This window comes from Eschrichtius robustus, chromosome 17, assembly GCF_028021215.1.
Source record: "Eschrichtius robustus isolate mEscRob2 chromosome 17, mEscRob2.pri, whole genome shotgun sequence".
In the NCBI taxonomy this organism is placed as follows: Eukaryota; Metazoa; Chordata; class Mammalia; order Artiodactyla; family Eschrichtiidae; genus Eschrichtius; species Eschrichtius robustus.
The window spans coordinates 55,719,636-55,739,013 of NC_090840.1; the positions used below are offsets into that span (position 1 = coordinate 55,719,636).

Below are 19,378 nucleotides of genomic sequence, written 5' to 3' on the forward strand. Positions count from 1 at the left end.
AAGTGCTAAGGGATCATGAACAACTCCCAGGTGACACAGTTGGAGTGTTTTCTGTCATATGTAATTCAAAGAGAGAAGAGTCCATACTGAATTGGAGAAATCAGGGAAAGGAAAGCCAGTGTATATAGATTTTCTACCATGTGCCAGACACTATAACAGGATTGTTACATGTGGGATCTCATTTAACCTCCTCAAGCTCATCAGCAAGTAGAAAAAAATTAGAATTCAGAATCCAATCTATCTCATTCAAATGTGACACTTTTCCCACTTATACCACTTACATTCTTTAATAGACAGGGTATTTTTGAGATACATCAGGAAAGCTTGAAAACCTGTGGTCATATAGAGGGATGGGTGGGCATGGGATGTTAAAAATGGGAAGCAGAAAGAGCAGTCTGGTCAGAACCTCATGGGTAAAGAATAGATATCAGAAAGGGTGTGTGAGAAACAAGAAGAAGTTTAGTTGGACCAGACCAGAACAACCTTTGGAGTGGTGAAAATACAGACTGGAAAGGAAGGTTAGCAACATATTGTAAAGGACTTTGAAATGCCAGGACAAGGAGTATGGACTTAATTAGGAAGGCAGCAGGGAGCCACTGAAGGTTTTGTGTGGAGGAGCAATATGATTACAGCTGACAGCAGTCTTAATAAAGCTTAATAAATAGTCCAGTTTATAACCGTAGGCCAACTGCTGAGCAGAAGCCAAAAGCTGTGCTGCAGAATTAGCAAACTAATTACTGTGAGGGATGATGGCCTGAATTTAATCTGAGTCATCCTTTATAATGGAGTATGAACTCCTAGAATTATAAACAAATATCTGAAGTGACAGGTGACATGTCTCCTCGGAGTCTCCTGTTTTTATGTGACACCACAGTGGCACACTGTTAAAATCCCTTAACGGGACCATGATTTACTTTTCACCATTTTTGAAACCTCTCTTCCTTGTCAATATTCAGTGTATTTTTATGGCTTTTCAGCAGGCCTAAAATCTATTGCCATCTGTCTTATTACTTATAATAATGCTTTGCCATCTTTTATTGGTATTCATATGCTTTGCCAAAAGGGAAGGCATCATTATGTTATCTGCAGTTTGAATTAACAGCTGATGTTGACTAGAAGACAATATTCAAATTTCAGTTCTAGCAACGAGGATAATTTTTTTTTTTTTTTTAGAGAGTAGGCTACGTAAGAATCTTTATGTAAGGTAAAGTTTCCTTTATCTTTCGGTTAAGAGGCTTTTAATGTGTTTTGTGTGTGTGTGTATTTGTGTGTTTACTTGTGTCGTGTGTGTGTGTGCGTGAGTGTGTGCATGCATGTGAGAGCAAGGGGGTGAGAGTGAGAGAGACCATGCATATGAGTATGTAGAGAAAGGACTAGATGTTTATCATATTGCTTCCTTCTGTGGAGTAACTCCTGGCAAACAAAAAAGTTGCATAATTAAGTTTCTTATAAAACACTTTCTCTCTAATACATTATGGTGATTACTCTCACTCTTAATAGTGAGGACGTTTTGCTCCCTTGTCAGCAATCCAATATTATTTTGAACTTATGTAATTTTATATATTATATTATGGTGAGTTTTTTGCCCTTTTTCCCCTCACTAGATTGTGTGTCTCTGGAGGACAACATATTTATACATTTGGTGCAAAGCATGGCACCTGGCTCATCGTATATCTTCAAATAATTATCCCCATACTGTTGAAGCTTTCCTATCTTAGGACAGTCTTGCCTGGGCTTTCATTCACTCAACAGATTTTTGAGACGCTCCTAAGTACTTGGGCAGATAAACAGAATACAGTCCCCTCTCTTTAAAAACTTGCAGACAAATGATCAGATGATTACAATATAATCTGTAAGTGTTGTGATTGCTGTAGGTATAGTGTAGAAACAACCTTGGGGTAAGGGAATGGCTTACTAGAGGGGATGACCTTTTATCTGAGTTTTAATACAATTTAAAAAGGGAAGGCATAAGGATGAGAAAGCAGGAGAGAGTTAGAACGTACATGGGCCTGAGTGTGAAACATGGGCCTGGTGGGGTGACATTGCTGCTAACGTAGTATGACCATGGGAGGAGAGGAAATCGGAAAAGCTGGAGCCAGATCCTGAAGGTATTTTTGGTAACACCCAAAATCAGGTCACTCAATCACTAAGATTTCTATGTCGTAATTCGAAGCTACAATTTAAAAGTAATTGGGTGCTAATTCTAAGGAAGTCAATTACTGTGGCTACCCATTGCCATTTCTTTTAAAGAAGAAATGGTCGTTTGGTTTGAAATGGCACGATTTTGTCATTTTTGACTTTATAGGCACATTTAGAACACATACGGAATTAGAGTTCTAGTATCTGTGTAAGAATAATAATAGTAGTACCTACTTCTAAGGTCGCTGTGAACTTTCAGTGAGCTAACGCAAAGTGACCACATGGCAAACATAAGAACTCAATATGTATTATGGGTGTGTATTATGAAGTGTTCTCTCTTGTAATTGTGGGAAAGACCCAAAGCGTGAAGTACATCAGGGCTGGTAGCAATGCATAAATCTGGCCAACATTCTCTTGAAGCCTAATTTTTGTGGTCTACTATTTTTTAAGTACTATTTACCACTTGGGCCAAAGTGCTACTTATTTAGCCATTTCTTATCTCCAGATTTAAACTCAAAGTAGCAGCTTTGAAGATTTTACTTTATTGGGTGGCTTAGCCATTTGTGGCTGGTAAGACTTGGAAGGGGCCTTGACTTAGGGTTTATCCAGTTTTCTTTTAACTTAGAATGTTAATTAACATTACAAAGAAACAAGGTTGATGCATAGGAAGGAAGAGTGTTATAAAAAGACTAATAGGAATAGTACGCATCAAATATATTTCTGTGTGCTGAATGAATCATTTTTAGTGTCTTATACTAAACAGTGTTTAAAACTGTCAAGTTTCACCTTTGTCAAATACCAGCTATGTGACCTCATTTGAAAAAAATGATGTTAATAGTATACCTATGTCATAAAATCATTGGAGAATTATACAGTAATTTATATAATATACCTAACATGGTGGCTGTCAGTTATTAAATATTCCAATAGTGTTAGCTATTGAAACTCTACTGTTATGTAAACATGACATGATTGTGCAAGTAAGACAACCTGTAAAAATAAGAGAGAATGTGTACTACTTAAAATTATGGACTTATCACTCAGATCTGAGCAAGGTTTACTACAATATGTTATGTATAGTCTTTACTCTCAGGTACAATTCTTTCTAACTAATTCTTTCTCACTTCACTCTGTGAGGCCGAGGAAATTCTTTTGTTTAAAGCATGATTGGAAAACACCTAATAGTCTCAGTAAATTTCGAATGTGTCTTTGAGGCCAATGAACTCAGTTATCAAATTGTCTCTTCCTAATATAATACATAGAGCTGCTATCTATAAGACTATTACTGTTTACAGAAGAAATTTTTAAGTTTCCTCGTCAGCCAAATTTTGTGATGTAAAAAATTTGATGTGCAAAAAAGGAACCACGAGGAGTTCCAACTATTACCGTATAGCATTAGTATTACTGTAGTGTCTTTATACCTATGGAATACGTATGGTTTAGTCAGGGTGTTGTCTAGAAACAATGGCACGCTCAGAGTGTGTAATTTGAGAAGACTTTAATAAAGGGATGACTTACAAAGGGTTCACCAGCATGTAGGGAGCCACTAGGGAGAGCACAGTAACCTCCAGGGACTAGGGACAGTGGTGGTGAGAGGGGGCTTTATCACTCCTAGGCATGAAGTGACCAGGGATGACGGAGACAGAGGGCTTTGTGAAAAGGGCTGCTTCACTCTAGCTGCGGCCGTCTCTGGTGGGTCCAGCTGTCCACTCAGCATCAAGTGGCCAGCTTAGTAAAGGAACACCTTAAATTTTAACTTTTGACAAAAATGGCAGCTTACAGAATGTGATTACAAGGAAGTTAAAAAGAAAAGACAGTAAATCAATGGGGAGGAGGTTCATTTGTGGCTGTGAATAAATGATGCAAATTTGGGATTTTGTAATCTTTAGTGTTTATTTCATTTTGTAAATGGACTACTCAGTATATATATATATGATATACAAGATTCATTTGAAAATATACTAATGTGTTCATCTCTTCACACCATCTTTCTCTATATTCCATGTCCTTCTCTCTTGTAATGTCTCTGTCATCTCCTGATCCTTTGTTCATAACAAAATGTCGGATATTTTGAAGTGGTGCTAAACTTCCCTTCTGTTGTTTGTTGGTGGCTTGTTTTTCAGAATAAAACAGTGTATCCTTGCCATGGAGCACAACGCAGCAGCCATCGAAAATTGTGCTATTAATCTGTTTATTTATGGAAGAGGAATAGGTGTCCACAACAACTGCGCAAAAAGCAGGTTGCAAAATAGCACACACTTAGATAGGTTGCAGGCTATTTCTTATCCTCTATTTGCAGAAAGGGAACTTTGAAGAGCCGAGTGGTGTATTGATTGGCTTGATTGTGGTCACATGGTGAGTATTGTCCCTAGAGCGTGGATCCAGTCAATAGCCTGTTAGTTCAAAAGCTAAATAGGTGACAGATGAGCTCGTTATTTGGCTAAAGGCATGAAAAGCTGAAATCCACGTAGTCTGTGAGGAGACTTGTTCTGCTGCATTATGTCCCACTCCTTGGTGGGGCTGCAGAGGGTCCCCCTTCAGGACAGGCTGGGGCACTGCACCCCACAGCTTTGCATCTGTCTGGATTGCTGTATTGTTGGGGGCAATCTCTTAGCTGCCCTCTGGTTCTTTGTTTCTTATTTGGGCAATAATTCAATGGATTTTCTTAATAATTTGGACCTTTTATTTGCCAGTCCAACTGCAATAGTGTAGAGTGGCAGATTTATTTCATTTTATGGAATTAGATATAACTCAAAACACTATGGAACTCAATATGCAAATCAGACTTTACACTTAAGCTATTTTCTTTTTCAGAAAGAATACGACTCAGCCTGAATAAACACATACAGACTATTCCAACCTTCTTTTAAAGGTTTAAAACTGAGCTCTCAGGAAAATCGGTAGCCCAGAATATTTAACTCTCTGGGGCAGAAAAGAAGGAAAGCATTTTTATGTGAAGGGGAGGAAAATCACTTGTGTTTTAAAAATACCTTTAAATATGAATGTGTATGAATTTGGCAGAATGATCTCAGAGGAAAAGAAAAATACGTGTGGTAGCATTAGGAGAATTTAATATATAAGAAAACCATACTGAAGCAAAGCTGACAGTTTTAAATTACTCTCCTTTTAAAGATATAGAACATTGTAAAATAGGTCATGAATTGAAGGTCATACATCTTTTTTTGTTAATCTGTAGAATTTACGTTCTAACATTTATCTTTACTCTCTGAAGTCATGAAGAATATCTTTTTTATAAATTTCCTTATATCTGAGAAATAAATACATCATTCCTTACTAGTTTACTAATAGATATATTTGTAATATTAGTTCCAATAAAGGAGTTATTTGGGGGTTTATGTGATTAGCTAAATTAGCTGTATTTTAAAATCACTGTAAACCATTAATATGTGCAATCTCTTATGAAATCAAAACTCCTAAATCTTTATACTCATTAAAATAATTGTGTCTTCTTGTTAATATTTTGTAGTTAAACTATTATATATCTAAATTTTACATCTAAAATACCTTATATCTGAAAATATTTTATATCCAAAATATTAATATGATATCACACTAAATTGGTATGGCAGATTAAAATGTTACTATTTGAGGAATGGTCTCAAGCTAAAGAGACTGTGTTGTGTTTTCCCCTGCAGCTGTTCTATACACTAACCATATGTTCAAAAAAGAAACCACTATACAGTCACTACCCTTGTTTTTCATTTTCCTTCAGTAGAATACTAATAATTTAAAAAAATACTTAAAATTGCATCATATTCAGAAGAGAAGAGTGACACCTAGCCAATGAATGTGCCTTCATTTTGTTTCTGAAGAGATGACCCACCAAGGAAGCTCATGCTAGATAAGAAAATGACCAAATGTAAACAGTCAAGATCAGTGGCCTCTGAACCTTTTTGAGGGTGCATACCTATTGATAAAATATGTGCCTCCACACCAAGCGGGGAAAGCGGCGGGGTGGTGGTGGTGGTGGTGGTGGTGTGATGAATTGGGAGATTGGAGTTGACATGTATACACTGATGTGTATAAAATGGATGACTAATAAGAACCTGCTGTATAAAAAATATATATATATTATTCAAGTCATACCAAAAAAAAAGTGCCTCCAATACATATGCATATATTTATTAATAAATTATATATATGAGCTATGATAATAATATACTCTGTACATGATAAAACATATTCCCCAAATAGAGTTCTTAACACAAATAGAAATTTTAACATCTTTCATACCCTTCCCAAACAGATGATTCTGTGGAACATCTGGGTGTGTGCCACCCCCCCCCCCCCCCACGCACACAAACATACACACTTAGGAGAACATTATTATAGAAGTCTGCTCTTCCTTAGACCTCTTTAAATAATTCTGAGTTGTATAATAGGAAGCTAAAATTGGAAGACATTTTACTAATTTACAGGTATATCAGTTATCTATCACCAAAACAATACCAAGTAACAACCTGCCCCCAAACATAGTAGTTTAAAACAATAAGCATTTATCATTAATCCTGTGTCTGTAGGTCAGCTGGATGGTTCTTCTGGGCTCAGCTGGGCTCACTCTGTGTCTGTGGTTAGCTGTAGGTTGGGGAGGCGGTTTTGCTGATCTTGGCTGGGTTCCCTCACTTGTCTAGCTATGGACTGCGCTAGGATTGCCTCAGCTGGGACACCTGGGCTCCCTTCCACATGCTTGTCTATTATATTCCTTCAGAAGGCGAGACTGGGTGTGTTCTCACCATGATCTCAGAGAAGCAAGATTGGAAGCAAATGACCAAATGACCAAATGCTTTTTCAAGCCTCTGCTTCCGTCAGTTTTGCTTCTATCTCACTGGCTAAAGCAAATGCTGCTCGGGCTCAGCATCAGATTGGGAAGGCAATACACAATTAAAGAGTAAAAGGCATGGGTATGAGAGATGGGGCCATAAATGCTGTCAATCTACAGCATCAACACAAAGTCTCTTTTCTGTTTAAGACATGCAAATGGACTGATAATTTCTAGATAGCTGTAAGAGTAGCCAGTGCCAAATATACCTCAGTGTTCTGATTATTTCAGTGTTTAGGGTAATTTTCTGGCCATAGAGGTTATAGATGTTTCATTTTTATAATTCAGCTCATTGGAAGTTGAAGTTAAATTTTAAGATTGTATTTCCAAAGGGTTTCGTCATTAATGTCTTGGGTAGTCTCAGCTCTAAGGAAGCAGGAAAAGTGTAATTGTGACTGTTGTAATTATGTACTCACTTGTTTCGCATATGGAAAGTTAAGCCTCTTTTCATGAAGCGTTGGTCTAAAACTAAAGGGGAAATGTGATAAAATTCTATCATTTAAGTTAGAAATTGATAATTCCTCAAAAAATACACAGTAGAAGTCTGTATCCTGTAATGTATATCACACACATATATTATTTAAAGAACAAGTACCCCCCAAAGTAGAAAAAAAATGAGGACACCTCTCTTCAATGAAAAAAGGAGTTAATTCTGAATGGCAAGGTTGTATCTGTTTTTGAGGGAACTTATAAATGTCCCAGATTCTGTTATTGTCTTACAAAAACATTTGCTTATTTAAATTAAAGCATTATAGGAATTCCCTGGCGGTCCAGTGGTTGAGACTCTGCGCTTACACTGCAGGGGGCGTGCGTCCCATCCCTGGTCGGGGAACTAGGATCCCGCATGCCGTGTGGAGCTGCCAAAAATAAATAAATAAATAAAATAAAACATTATAAAATAGTAAAAAGATAAATAGTAATAATATGTTCATTTTAAGTCACATTTTATGATTTTCCGTGTGTTTTCCACCTGTATGATTTCAAATATAAAAGCTGAATGGATTCTCGGAGTGCGTATTCACCCTTATGGTGATGAACTACCATTGTTGGAGCACTCATTTTGTGCCACATTAGAGCATTCATTTAGTGCTCACAACTCAGTGAGGTAGCTATGTTTACAGATTAATAAAAGATTTAGAAAGGCTTAAGTAACTTGCCCAAGGTCACAATCAATCAGTGTCAGAAGAATCAGACCTTGAAATCATTTCTTTCTGACACCAAATTCTATGCTCTATATTCTTAATTTTATTCTTAATCATTACACTGTAAAGCACTTAATGGGTTTTTAATATTATAGAGATCTTTTAAGAGGTGAATGATCTAAATGGTGCCTACAGAGGGGGTCAAAATGGCTCTTGGTATTGCCCAGGAGAGAGGTTCCCCCTGGCTGGTTAGCATAAATATCCAGCATTTCCCTAGGGTTCTAGAAGCCTCTGACTTTCAGAGCTCAAAACCCCGTTAGTCATATTATTGACCCAACCCTGATTGTGTTTGCCGCTGTCTCATTGTTATTTCCCCCCACAAGGAATCAATAAGTAGTCGGGCCCTGTGGGAGTGTGATTTCATATTATAATTGATTAGATTAGTATCTAGTTGAATAAAAATTAACAAAGCAAAACATTTCAAGAGGGACCATGGCTCTTATCACTGTAGACTCAGTCTTTCAAAACGATATATGCCACCTTCAAAGTGCACCCGATGAGTACCCTCAGATTTAAGGTCCGTCCTAAAGCATAGTTATCAAGTATCCTTTTGACCATCCTTACTTTATTGGTAAAGCAATTTTAGGTGTTCAGTTTTGAAACCGTCATTCAAATTAAGGGACTGGGCTTTATTTAAGGAGCTATTTCTATATTTCTGGAACTATGGCTAGGATAAACTCCCGAAGCAATTTGAGAGAATAAATTGCCTAAATTCTGGCAGGTAAATTAGTTATTCTCAAGATGCTTCTAAATTAAGTTTACCTTCTAAGCCTCTGTTATGCTAATTTAGCTCACCTGAACAGTTGTTTATTTAGTGGATTAAATCAAAGCAAAGAGATCAAGGGCCAGACCACAAAAGGCCTGAAAGGTCAACTGTGGAGCCAGTTGCCTGGAACTGCCGCCTGCTATCTGCCTGACCATCTCTGTGACTCAGCTGCTTCACCTCTTACATGGGACAATAACACCTCCCTCACTAGGATGTTGTGAGGATAAAATGTGGTGTTACAACCGAGGTGCTCAGAATAAGGCCTGGCACTTTAAGCGTTCAGTAGCTTTTTGATATTATTATTTTTAAAAATTTTTATTAGAGTATCGTTGATTTACAATGTTGCATTAGTTTCTGCTGTACAGCAAAGTGTATCAGTTATACACATGCATATATCCACTCTTTTTTAGATTCTTTTCCCATATAGGTCATTACAGAATACTGAGGATATTATTTTTTAAATTGCTACACAGATTCTACAGACCTCTAATTTCTGGCAAATCTATTCTACTTTTCTTCTTTTATATGTCTTCTTTTATACACTCTTTTAAAATAATTGAAGATCATTCCTCAATCTAAAGTAACTTTATGTGTTAGAAAATATTCATTTTCATAATTGTTGTTTTCTGGGGAGTTCCCTGGTGGCCTGGAGGCTAGGATCCCAGGCTTTCACTGCCGTGGCCTGGGTTCAATACCCGGTCAGGGAACTGAGATCCCACAAGTCGCGTGGCATGGCCAAAAATAATAATAATAATTGCTGTTTTTTGTTCTTCAAGAAGAAGGGGTATAAGTGATGGAGAAAAATTTCAGTGTGGTCTTAGACTTCTTCTGGAGGATCTCAGTACCTGGATGAAAAGTGATATTCTCTTCGTAGCGTCACTGAATAATTCTTGATTTATTGCTGTAGGAACTTGATCAATTTAAAAGAATATAGTGACTAAGAGGAAGACCCTGGAGACAGATTTTTGTGGGTCTGAATTTGAGTTTCACCGTTTACTCAGTTGCATGACCTTGGGCAAGTTTTTAAAAACTCTTTGTGCCTTAGTCTCTTTATCTATAAAATTAGGATGATAACAGTACCTGTCTCAGCGTACATTTGCGAGGATTAAAGCTTATGAACGTTACTTGCAGTACTGCATGGCTCATAGTAAATACTAAATAAATATTAGATACTATTATTATAATCACCGTTTTGTGACTTACAAGTAAATAAATAAGCTGACATTGGAATTAATACTTTAGGAAATTTGTCAGAAATACTTTTGAAATTTTTATCATCTGCCCCTCTTCTGCTGTAACAAAGTTAAAATTGTAAGAAATTGCCTCATCAGGTATTCTTCCCATTGATTTGAATTCTGTGATATGCCTCTATGTTTGGTAGACTGATTCGTGATCATGCTTATTGAAGCCCAATCAAAGACTGCGGGACACAGCTTCAAACAGTCACGCTTGCAGCTATGGGTAACTCTGTGGTCTCAGATTTAGCGCTCGTTCTGTAATACTTTTTAAGAGAATAAAAGAGACTGCTATATTCTGAAAGGGCCAAGAGCTACCACTGGAGAGATAGCCATATATTGAGGTCAATTGCTTCAACTTGGCAAATGCTGTTATTGTGACATTATTGTGGCTTTCCTCTCTTCCTGAAATATTAGCACAGGAATATTAATTTTCTTAATTCTGCCATTATCTCTAGGGAGAGTACTTGATTATTTGGAGACATGTGAAGAATATGTTCTGACAGACCAATCTAATCCTCTAAGAAGTGTGAGAAATCTCTTGGATGAAAGGCTAGTGATAAATCAATGTGTGATATTTCAATATGGAATAAACAATCAAATACCTGGGGGCATGTGGGCTTAGCTGAGAGACAGGGACTGAAATGTTTCTGCTCTTAGCTTAGTGATGAAAATATTAGCATTCGTAACATTTACAGTATATTTGGCTGCAAATAACAACATTTTCCCCAGTGCTATTTAAGTAGAAATTTCTGTGATGATGGAAATGTTCTATAATTGCACTGTCCAGCACTGTGGAACCAAATTTGTTATCTTATTTAATTTTAATTTATTAAAATTTTAAAGCCACGTGTAGCCAGGGGCTACCATATTGAAGAGCACAGCTATAAATGATGACTTGGATAAGTACTAGGTCTATTTCTCATATAAGAAGAAATCTGGAACTAGGAAATGCAGGGATAGTGTGGGTGCTTACAGGCGTTATTAAGGAAATGAGCTCCTTCAGTGTTCTGCCTCAGCAGCCCTACATTCACAGCCCTTTCATCCTCATGGTCACAAGATGGCTGTACCCCAAGGCATGCCATCTGTATTCAACACAGAAAGAAGGAAGTTGGGTAGAAGATTAGGCCTTCACTTTAGGAGGCCCTTCTGCGTTATTCCCAAGACTTTCACCCACCTCTAACTGGCTAGAACTTGTCACATGACCACCCTGCCTGCATTAGAGGTTGGGAGTCCACGTATTTCTCTTACCAGCATCTACTGCAGAGAAAGCAAAAAGAGGAGAAGGTTGGAAAGGATATGGAGTGTACTGGTCTACAGTTTTGCCATAGCAGACATTTAGCTACTTATCCTATGGAATTCCATATCCTATGGAATGCCACAATTATGGGCTTGGAGTAGTCAATATCTTTTTCAAAAATCTAGGTGACAAATTGTAGATGACACAAGACTTTGGCTTCAAGACTGTTTAGTACTGTAGAGTATAGGACTAGCACTTTGATGTATTGGAGTGATGATGAGAACAGAGTGTTGCATTTAAGGAAAACTGACTAATGTAAGTGGTCTTTGAAGTATTGAAAACAACTTAGCATGTTACTAAGGAAATAAAGATATTAGAGTTAGAAATTCAAATGTCAACATATGTAGGCATCTCATGGTTATGGGATGTGTGGGAGGCATGGTTTGGTGCCGTATGTGCCCATGGGTCACCCTGGAAGACCCCCCTCCCAAAATGAATACTTATCCTCTCAACCATGAGCAGCTATTTAAAACCTCCTTTTACAAAATAGGAACTTGAGGCTTGGAGCAATTAAGGTACTTGTCTACAGCTTTATAACCACTGTGTGGCAGAGTCAGGATTCAGATCAATCTGAATTGACAACAAGCCAAAGTTCTCCACAGTAGGATGCAGTGAGGACTGTCAGTCAGTCAGCCCTGGGCTCACAGTCTGTTTTCTTCACTTATTGTGTGATCTTTCTATGATCTGTTTCTGCTCATGTTTGTTCCCTGCTGGAAATTCGTGAATAATGGCTGCCCTTTGATAAAAATTGGCCCCTAGCCTAAATCTCCACCCTCTGTCCCTCAATGGTGGAGGCAAGGCTACCTGCCCAAGACTATGAGCTTCTCTAGAATTAAGAATTTCTTCTAATTATCTTTAAATCTCAGCAGAACATCTGGTACATAGTAGAGGTTTAAGAAATAATTACTTTATCAAACAATCTATGATAGAGATCAATATATCTCCCATTTTTGGAGGACTATGAGATTATATATATATGTTTTCTATCTGGTTGAGTTTTTTCCAGACTGCTTTGGACTTCTCAGTTTGCTAAGAAAATATAATTGTGAAATGTAGGTAAGTTTGTGAATGTCTTCCAGTATTTTATTCAGTATATTTAAAGCTTATGCATGTTCAGTGTAAATATTTTCCTGTAATATTTCTGTAATAATGTAATAATGTAATGTAATATAATTTCTGTAATAATGTCTCTCTTTGAATTGATGGTTATAGAGATTTATGTTCCCTTAAAATGGAAACTAAGCATAGAAGGATTTCTGTAGCCTCTTCTATGTGTGTGGATAGAACTTTAGTGATTTCATTTACATAATAGGTTGGTATCTTTTGTTTTCTTTAAGCATTTTTCCTTAAGGCATAATCCCTTATAAAATGAATGTATTTTTCAAACATCCAAAGGCCTATTGCAAAGAATTGAAAGGAACTTTATGTGTTATATAAACCAATGGACCAATTTAGTTTGCTTAGTCTTAAAAGGGAACCGATGGGATGAAGTTAGTTAGCATTTAAAAAATACAATTGTATACAGCACAGATGGGAATGAAAGTTATGTTTATCCCATACTTTCTTCAAATGTAGATTGTGCTCTTTACCTATCTGACTTCATTTCAGAGCTAAGTAAAGGAACATTTATTACTATGTTCAAAATACCTTGGTTTTAACAGCTGCCTCAGGAAGAAAGTATTTATTGATTTATTTACTGATTTATTGAAAGTTTATTGATTTTATAAGCCTAAGAATCAAGAATTCACTTAGTAATTCAATAGTAATTACTACATTGCTACAGTATACAGGTGGTTGGTTGAATCCATGGATGTGGAACCGCAGATACAGAGGAACCATGGATACAGAGGGCAGACTGTAAGTTATAAACAGATTTTTGACTGCACAGAGGGTTGGTGTCCCTAAACCCTGCATTGCTGTAGACAGTTTCTATATATTATTTGCTATCCTTACAACTCTCTGAGACAGACATTATTGCTCCATTTTTTTAGAGAGTTAATTAATGCATCTCTAAATAAAGTAATTCCCTGTGGTAGATTAAATTCCTTGCTACTCCTCCCATTGACAGGTGGAGTTTAATTCCTTTCTCTTTAGTTTGGGCTGGCTTCAGTGGCTTGCTTGACCAATAGTGTGTGACACAAGTGATGTTCTAGGACTTCTGAGGCTAGGTCGTAAGAAACTTTGCAGCTTCTGCCCACAACTTCATGGATAGTTGTTCTTGGAGCCCTGAGCTGACATAGCAGTCCAGCTGGAGCCACCATATTATAAGGAAGCCCAAGATATGCTAAACCAGCCTACAGTTGTTTCAGCCCCAGACTTCTGAGCCATCCCTGCTAAAATTCCAGTATCATGAAACAGAGATAAGCTGTCCACACTCCACCCAGACCAAATTCCTGACCCACAAAATTCATGAGATAAAATAATAATAATAAGGTGATGATGGTGATAAATTGTTGTTTTAATCCAGAGCAGATAAGTGGAACACTTACCAACTTCTAACACAGGGGTTCGGACTCTAAAGTCTGTGCTCTTAACCTCCCTGTAAACGTCAGCTGCCTGTGTTCCTGTTATGTTTCATTAAATTTATGATTTATAACCACAGGAATAAAACTGAATAAGTTAGATTTCTCTTATAAGAAAACAAAGCTAGAACCAATTTAAAATAACTCTGCCATCATGCTTCATTTTTATTCATTTGCCATGATCCAAAATGGCCTAATATTATATATCTGTTTCTTCAACTGTCTGCATTCTTCCCCAGAATATAAACTTCACGAGGACTTTGTTTTTTACTTTATAGCTTCCATAGCACCTGCAATCAGAGTCTGGCATGAGTAGGTGCTCAAGGAATATTTGTTGAATAAAGGAATGAATCAGTGATTCACAGTGAAAAAAAGGCATAGATATTACTCTTTCTGTATAGAATGTAATTCTTCTGGAAAAATATGAAAGCCAGAATATTATAAAGATAATATAGTAAATATCTGGGTACCCTAAACCAGGAATTAACAAATGTTCAGATTATACCATGTTCACATCAGAGTGTTCTTTTTCTCTAAAGGAAATAAAATATTAGAGAGAAAGTTGAACCTGCCTATGTTTTCCTATTCGCCTTTCTCCTCTCCTAGAGGCAATACTATCACTATTCAACACGTAAATTCTTATGCTTTTACTATATGTCATTGTGTGCACAAACAATATACCTGCTCGGCTCTGCCTTCAAAATAAAGTATATCAGAGTCCCAAGCCCCGTTCACCTGTTCCTGCTACTTACCTAGTCCGCCTCCTGTCATCCTTTATCAGGGCTGCTGCAGCATCTTCCTAACTGCTCTTTGCTTTCTCTCTCACAGCGTCATCCCGACATACTCCATCTCTTCTTCACCTAGCAGCTAGACTGATCCTTCAAAAGCATACATCAGATCACGTAACTTCCCTCCTCCTAGCCCATGGGGGCCCCACTGCCACTGGAATAAAATCCGTAGTCCTTGCCCTGTTCACCAAGGCCCTGTATGATCCGCCCTCCAGCCTCCAGGCCTCCCGCTCTCAGCGTTGCCCCCCTGTGCTGCAGGAGCACTGGCCTCCTTGCTGTTGAGGGAGCACGTCAAGCACATTTCCATCTCTGGGCTTTTGCGTTTGCTCGTCCTTCACTCTGGATGGCCCTTCCCACAGGCCTGTCTCTTGAGGCTCCATCAGATCACTGCCTGTGTTCAGGTTTTGTCCAAAAGTCATCTCCTGATGAGGTGGGGAGACCATTCAATCTATAGTTGAATTGCCCTCATGGTCTCTTACCAGCTTTTATTTTTCTCCATAAAATGTACCACGACCTGACAGAATTTGCACATGTATGTATGTATGTATGTATATATGCATGCATTTATCCGTTTTTGCTGTCTATTCCTTCAGTAGATTATAAGCTTTTGTAAGGTCAGGGACCTTCTTTGATTTCATCTTTTTTGGGCTTAGAATAATGGCAGACATAAAGTAGGTGCCCCCAAAATGTGTTGAATGAAGAAATATAGGAATATAGTGTTCTGTGTATATAATATATATGTATTTATATATATATATATAATTTATATATATTTATATATAATTTATATATATATTTATATATAAATATATATATAATTTATATATATATTTATATATAAATTATATATATAATACATATAATTTATATACACAGAACACTATATTCCATCCATCTATCTAGTCCAATCATGTTAACTGTGGTATGTTATTCCATACATTTTATTTATCTATTCCCCTCTTTTTAGATTGTGATTACTTTTAGTTTTCACTTTTCTAAACAATGCTGAAAGAAACATTTTTTAAAATATACTTTTCTTGTTTGTTTTTCCTTGTAGGTGCATAACAGAATAAACACTTCTGAGTTTTTTCACCTAGCAGTTAAATTCATCTATAAAAGTAATTGCACAGAAATTAGTTTTTTGCTTACAGGATTCGTCTGTCATCCACCAAATGTCCCTGTGCAAACGTAAAAGTCATTTTAGGAGTGGGGAGAAAAACAATGTCACAAAACTTTTTTTTAAAGAACAAGTTTAATATTCTATTTACCTTTTAAATCTCATAATTTCTGACATCGTGCCCTAATGATGTATATGTTCTGCTGTTAAAACTAGAATATAATGTTGCCTCTGATTAAATTATTTCATTTTGATGTTATGTGCCTGCACGTTTGTGTGGTTGTGTGTGTGTGTGTGTATATATATATATATATATATATATATATATATATATATAGCAATATGATCATTTGAATTACTGTGTTCCCAGTAGTTTAAGCAATGCTAATATTCCACTAAATCAGAGAGAAACTATTCAGAGAGTTTTGCATTTTGCTTGCTAAAGTTAAAAAAAAGCCAATTTTGTTACAAAATTGTGAACTTTGTTAAACTGAAGAGGTGATGAGAAAAAACACCGAAAAACTCATTAAGAGCTTTAATACTAAGATATAATACAGACAATTTCCAAAAGAACTGGAGCTTTCAATATGCTTTGAAACAGCATATTTTACTGGATTACATACATTTTGACTGTGAAGCTATGAATGCAACTAAAACAGATAAGAAAAAATTGCTTTTTGGGGGTGATCATTTTGCCTTGCTCCTTGTTAAATAATTCCAGAAAGGAAAAAAAGCTGAGTTCAATTTACTTAATTTGTAATTTGTAACAATTTGGAGGGAAGTTAATCTAAATGTCAACATTTTAAAAAGTTTATCTGTGCTAAGAAAAATTATCAAGTAACTAGTGTTAGGGTTGAATGGCAACTATACCTCAATAAACCTGGAAAAAAAGTTGGATTCAGGAAATATAATGTATTCATTTAGCAGTTATTTATTGAGGGCCTACTAGGAGTCAGGTGCTATTCCAGATACTCAGGATACAATTATGGATGAAATACTTGAGGTCTTTACTCCTTTGAGCTTACTAGTAGTAGGAGAGATAATAAACAAGGAAACTCATACTTAAATGAGATGATGCCGCACTATGAACTGACTCGTGCCGTGAAGCCCATAACACAGGGCAGTGTGATTGAAGGTGAGTGCATCTGGGGGACAGAGAGGGGGTCAAAATTGCCTTAGCTCTGGTGTCCTGGGGGCACCTCTGAGGTGGTAACAGTTGAGCTAAGAGCTGCATGAGGCATCAATTATGCAGACATCCAGTGAAAGACTCTGTAGTCAAAGGAACAGCAAGTGAGAGCAAGTTTGCTGTGTGTGAAGACTGCAGAGGTCTGTGTGACTGAGGAAGTGAGGGAGAGAGGGGCAGAAAATATGGTTGGTGGGACAGCTAGGAGCCTTGGAGGCTTGGTAAGGAGCTGGATTTTAAGCTAGGAATTCCTAGGTATTCTAGGGAGCCACTGAAAAGGTTTAGCAGGGGAGTGGCATGGCAGATTTATGTGTGTGTGTGTTATACTAGATATACATAATACATATTATATTATTATTAACAATTATTGACATACTAATTATAATAATATTGTAAGGAAGGCACCATTTTACCTCTCCCCTCTTAGAGTTTTTCAGCTCGGTCTAATAAATAAACTGACATCAGATAGATTAACAGGAGGAAACTTGTAAGTTTTACCTGACATGGGAGCCCTCGTGAGGAAATGAAGACCCAAAGAAGTGGCAAAACCTAAATCTTTTATACCAGCTTGAACAAAGAGAGGCGATTGTGGAGAAGCACCTAAAATATACAGGGAGGCTAAGAGAAGATAAGAATGATTTTTACAAGGTCTGTTTGCACAGAATTCTCTCAGCTTTGACTCCTGGTTGAAGAATGTTTCTTTTCTCTCTTGGTATGGGGAGGGGATCTTTCCCACGGGAGTTTTTATGTCCTGTTTTCGGGAAGAAAAGGGGAAATTGGAATATCCTTCTTGCATCGGCTCTTTCTAAAGTGCCTCCAGCCCAAAACCATCCCTACAGCAATATGGCACACCTGGGGGTGGCCCACTCTGCCATCCTTCAATATAATTAATAGTACAATATATAACATTTATTATATATAATATAATATGTATATGCTGTATCTTTTTTTAACATCTTTATTGGAGTATAATCGCTTTACAATTTTGTGTTAGTTTCTGCTGTATAACAAAGTGAATCAGCTATACATACACATATGTTCCCATATCTCTCCCCTCTTGCATCTCCCTCCCTCCCACCCTCCCTATCCCACCCCTCTAGGTGGTCACAAAGCACGGAGCTGATCTCCCTGTGCTATGCGGCTGCTTCCCACTAGCTATCTATTTTACATTTGGTAGTATATATAAGTCCATGCCAGTCTCTCGCTTCGTCCCAGCTTACCCTTCCCCCTCCCTGTGTCCTCAAATCCATTCTCTACGTCTGCGTCTTTATATATATGTTATATATTTCTATATTTTAATGACCTTTCTGGCTACTACCTGGAGAATGGATTGTAAGGGGCCACTAGTGGGTGAGGGAAACCACTGAAGAGGAGCACGGGCAGGGTTGCTAGTAGTTCAGAAGAAAAAAAATGCACTAGTGGATTAGCTGAGGGCAGAATTTCTCAACCCAGGCACTATCGGCATCTTGGGGCAACCACACAAGAATGGGTGTGCTGTGCACTGTAGGATATTTAGCAACGTCTCTGGCCTCTTCTCACTAGATATCAGTGTCATTGCCCACCTCCCTGCCCCAGGTGTTACCAAAAATATCTCCATACATTGCCAAATGTCCCGGGGTGGGGGTGGGGAACAAAATTGGCCCCAGTTGAGAACTGAGAAGGGGATAGTATTGGAGATGGGGGACAGAAGCCATATTTAATATATATCTGGTGGTAGAGCATACGTGACCTACTGACTGATAAGATCTAGAAATTTCAGGAAAAAGAAGACATTGGTTCTTGTATATGACCCCCATTTGCCTGTAAATAATATTCTCATTGCAAATGATATTTATCTACAGTTTACTAATGCAGAACCTGAAGGGCTTTGTTTGGCAATGACGTCTTACTTGCTGGTTTTGTTGCTATTTACAGAGTCTACTTGAATATAGAATATAAAATTACTTACTAATCTGGGCTTGTCAGTTATTCAGTCAGGTCTTGTCCTTAATCACCCTCAGTCATGAGGATTTGTGATACTGTGAAAGGAAAGTACCTGTTCCTGATAAATATCAGTACATCTGCTTAATCATTTATAAAGGCCTGAATTATTCATGTATGTGTGTGTGACTATAAGTACGTTGGGGACTTGTGGGTATGACTTTATGTCCCAGATGAAAAGGTAGTACTTCTTCTATATGTAGGATGTGGAGGAAGCAGGGGTAATCATAAAACTATGGAAAGTAGATACATTTTGACTCCAAATAATGGAAACTATCTCCCTATTCTTTCACTTCTCTGTCTGGT

General features: G+C 37.3%; 1 protein-coding gene across 3 annotated transcripts in view; it reads left to right on the top strand.

Moving 5' to 3' along the window:
- The window catches only part of OXR1 (oxidation resistance 1), a 452,616-nt gene that overhangs the window by 125,500 nt on the left and 307,738 nt on the right, over nt 1-19,378 (top strand). For 2 of the 3 annotated variants that reach the window (XM_068525406.1, XM_068525409.1), the window contains exon 3: nt 13,266-13,339. The exons of the other annotated variant lie outside the window; for it this stretch is intronic. In XM_068525406.1, coding sequence (XP_068381507.1) covers nt 13,266-13,339 — 74 coding nt within the window. The remainder of the gene's footprint in view (nt 1-13,265; nt 13,340-19,378) is intronic. 3 annotated transcript variants of the gene reach the window in all.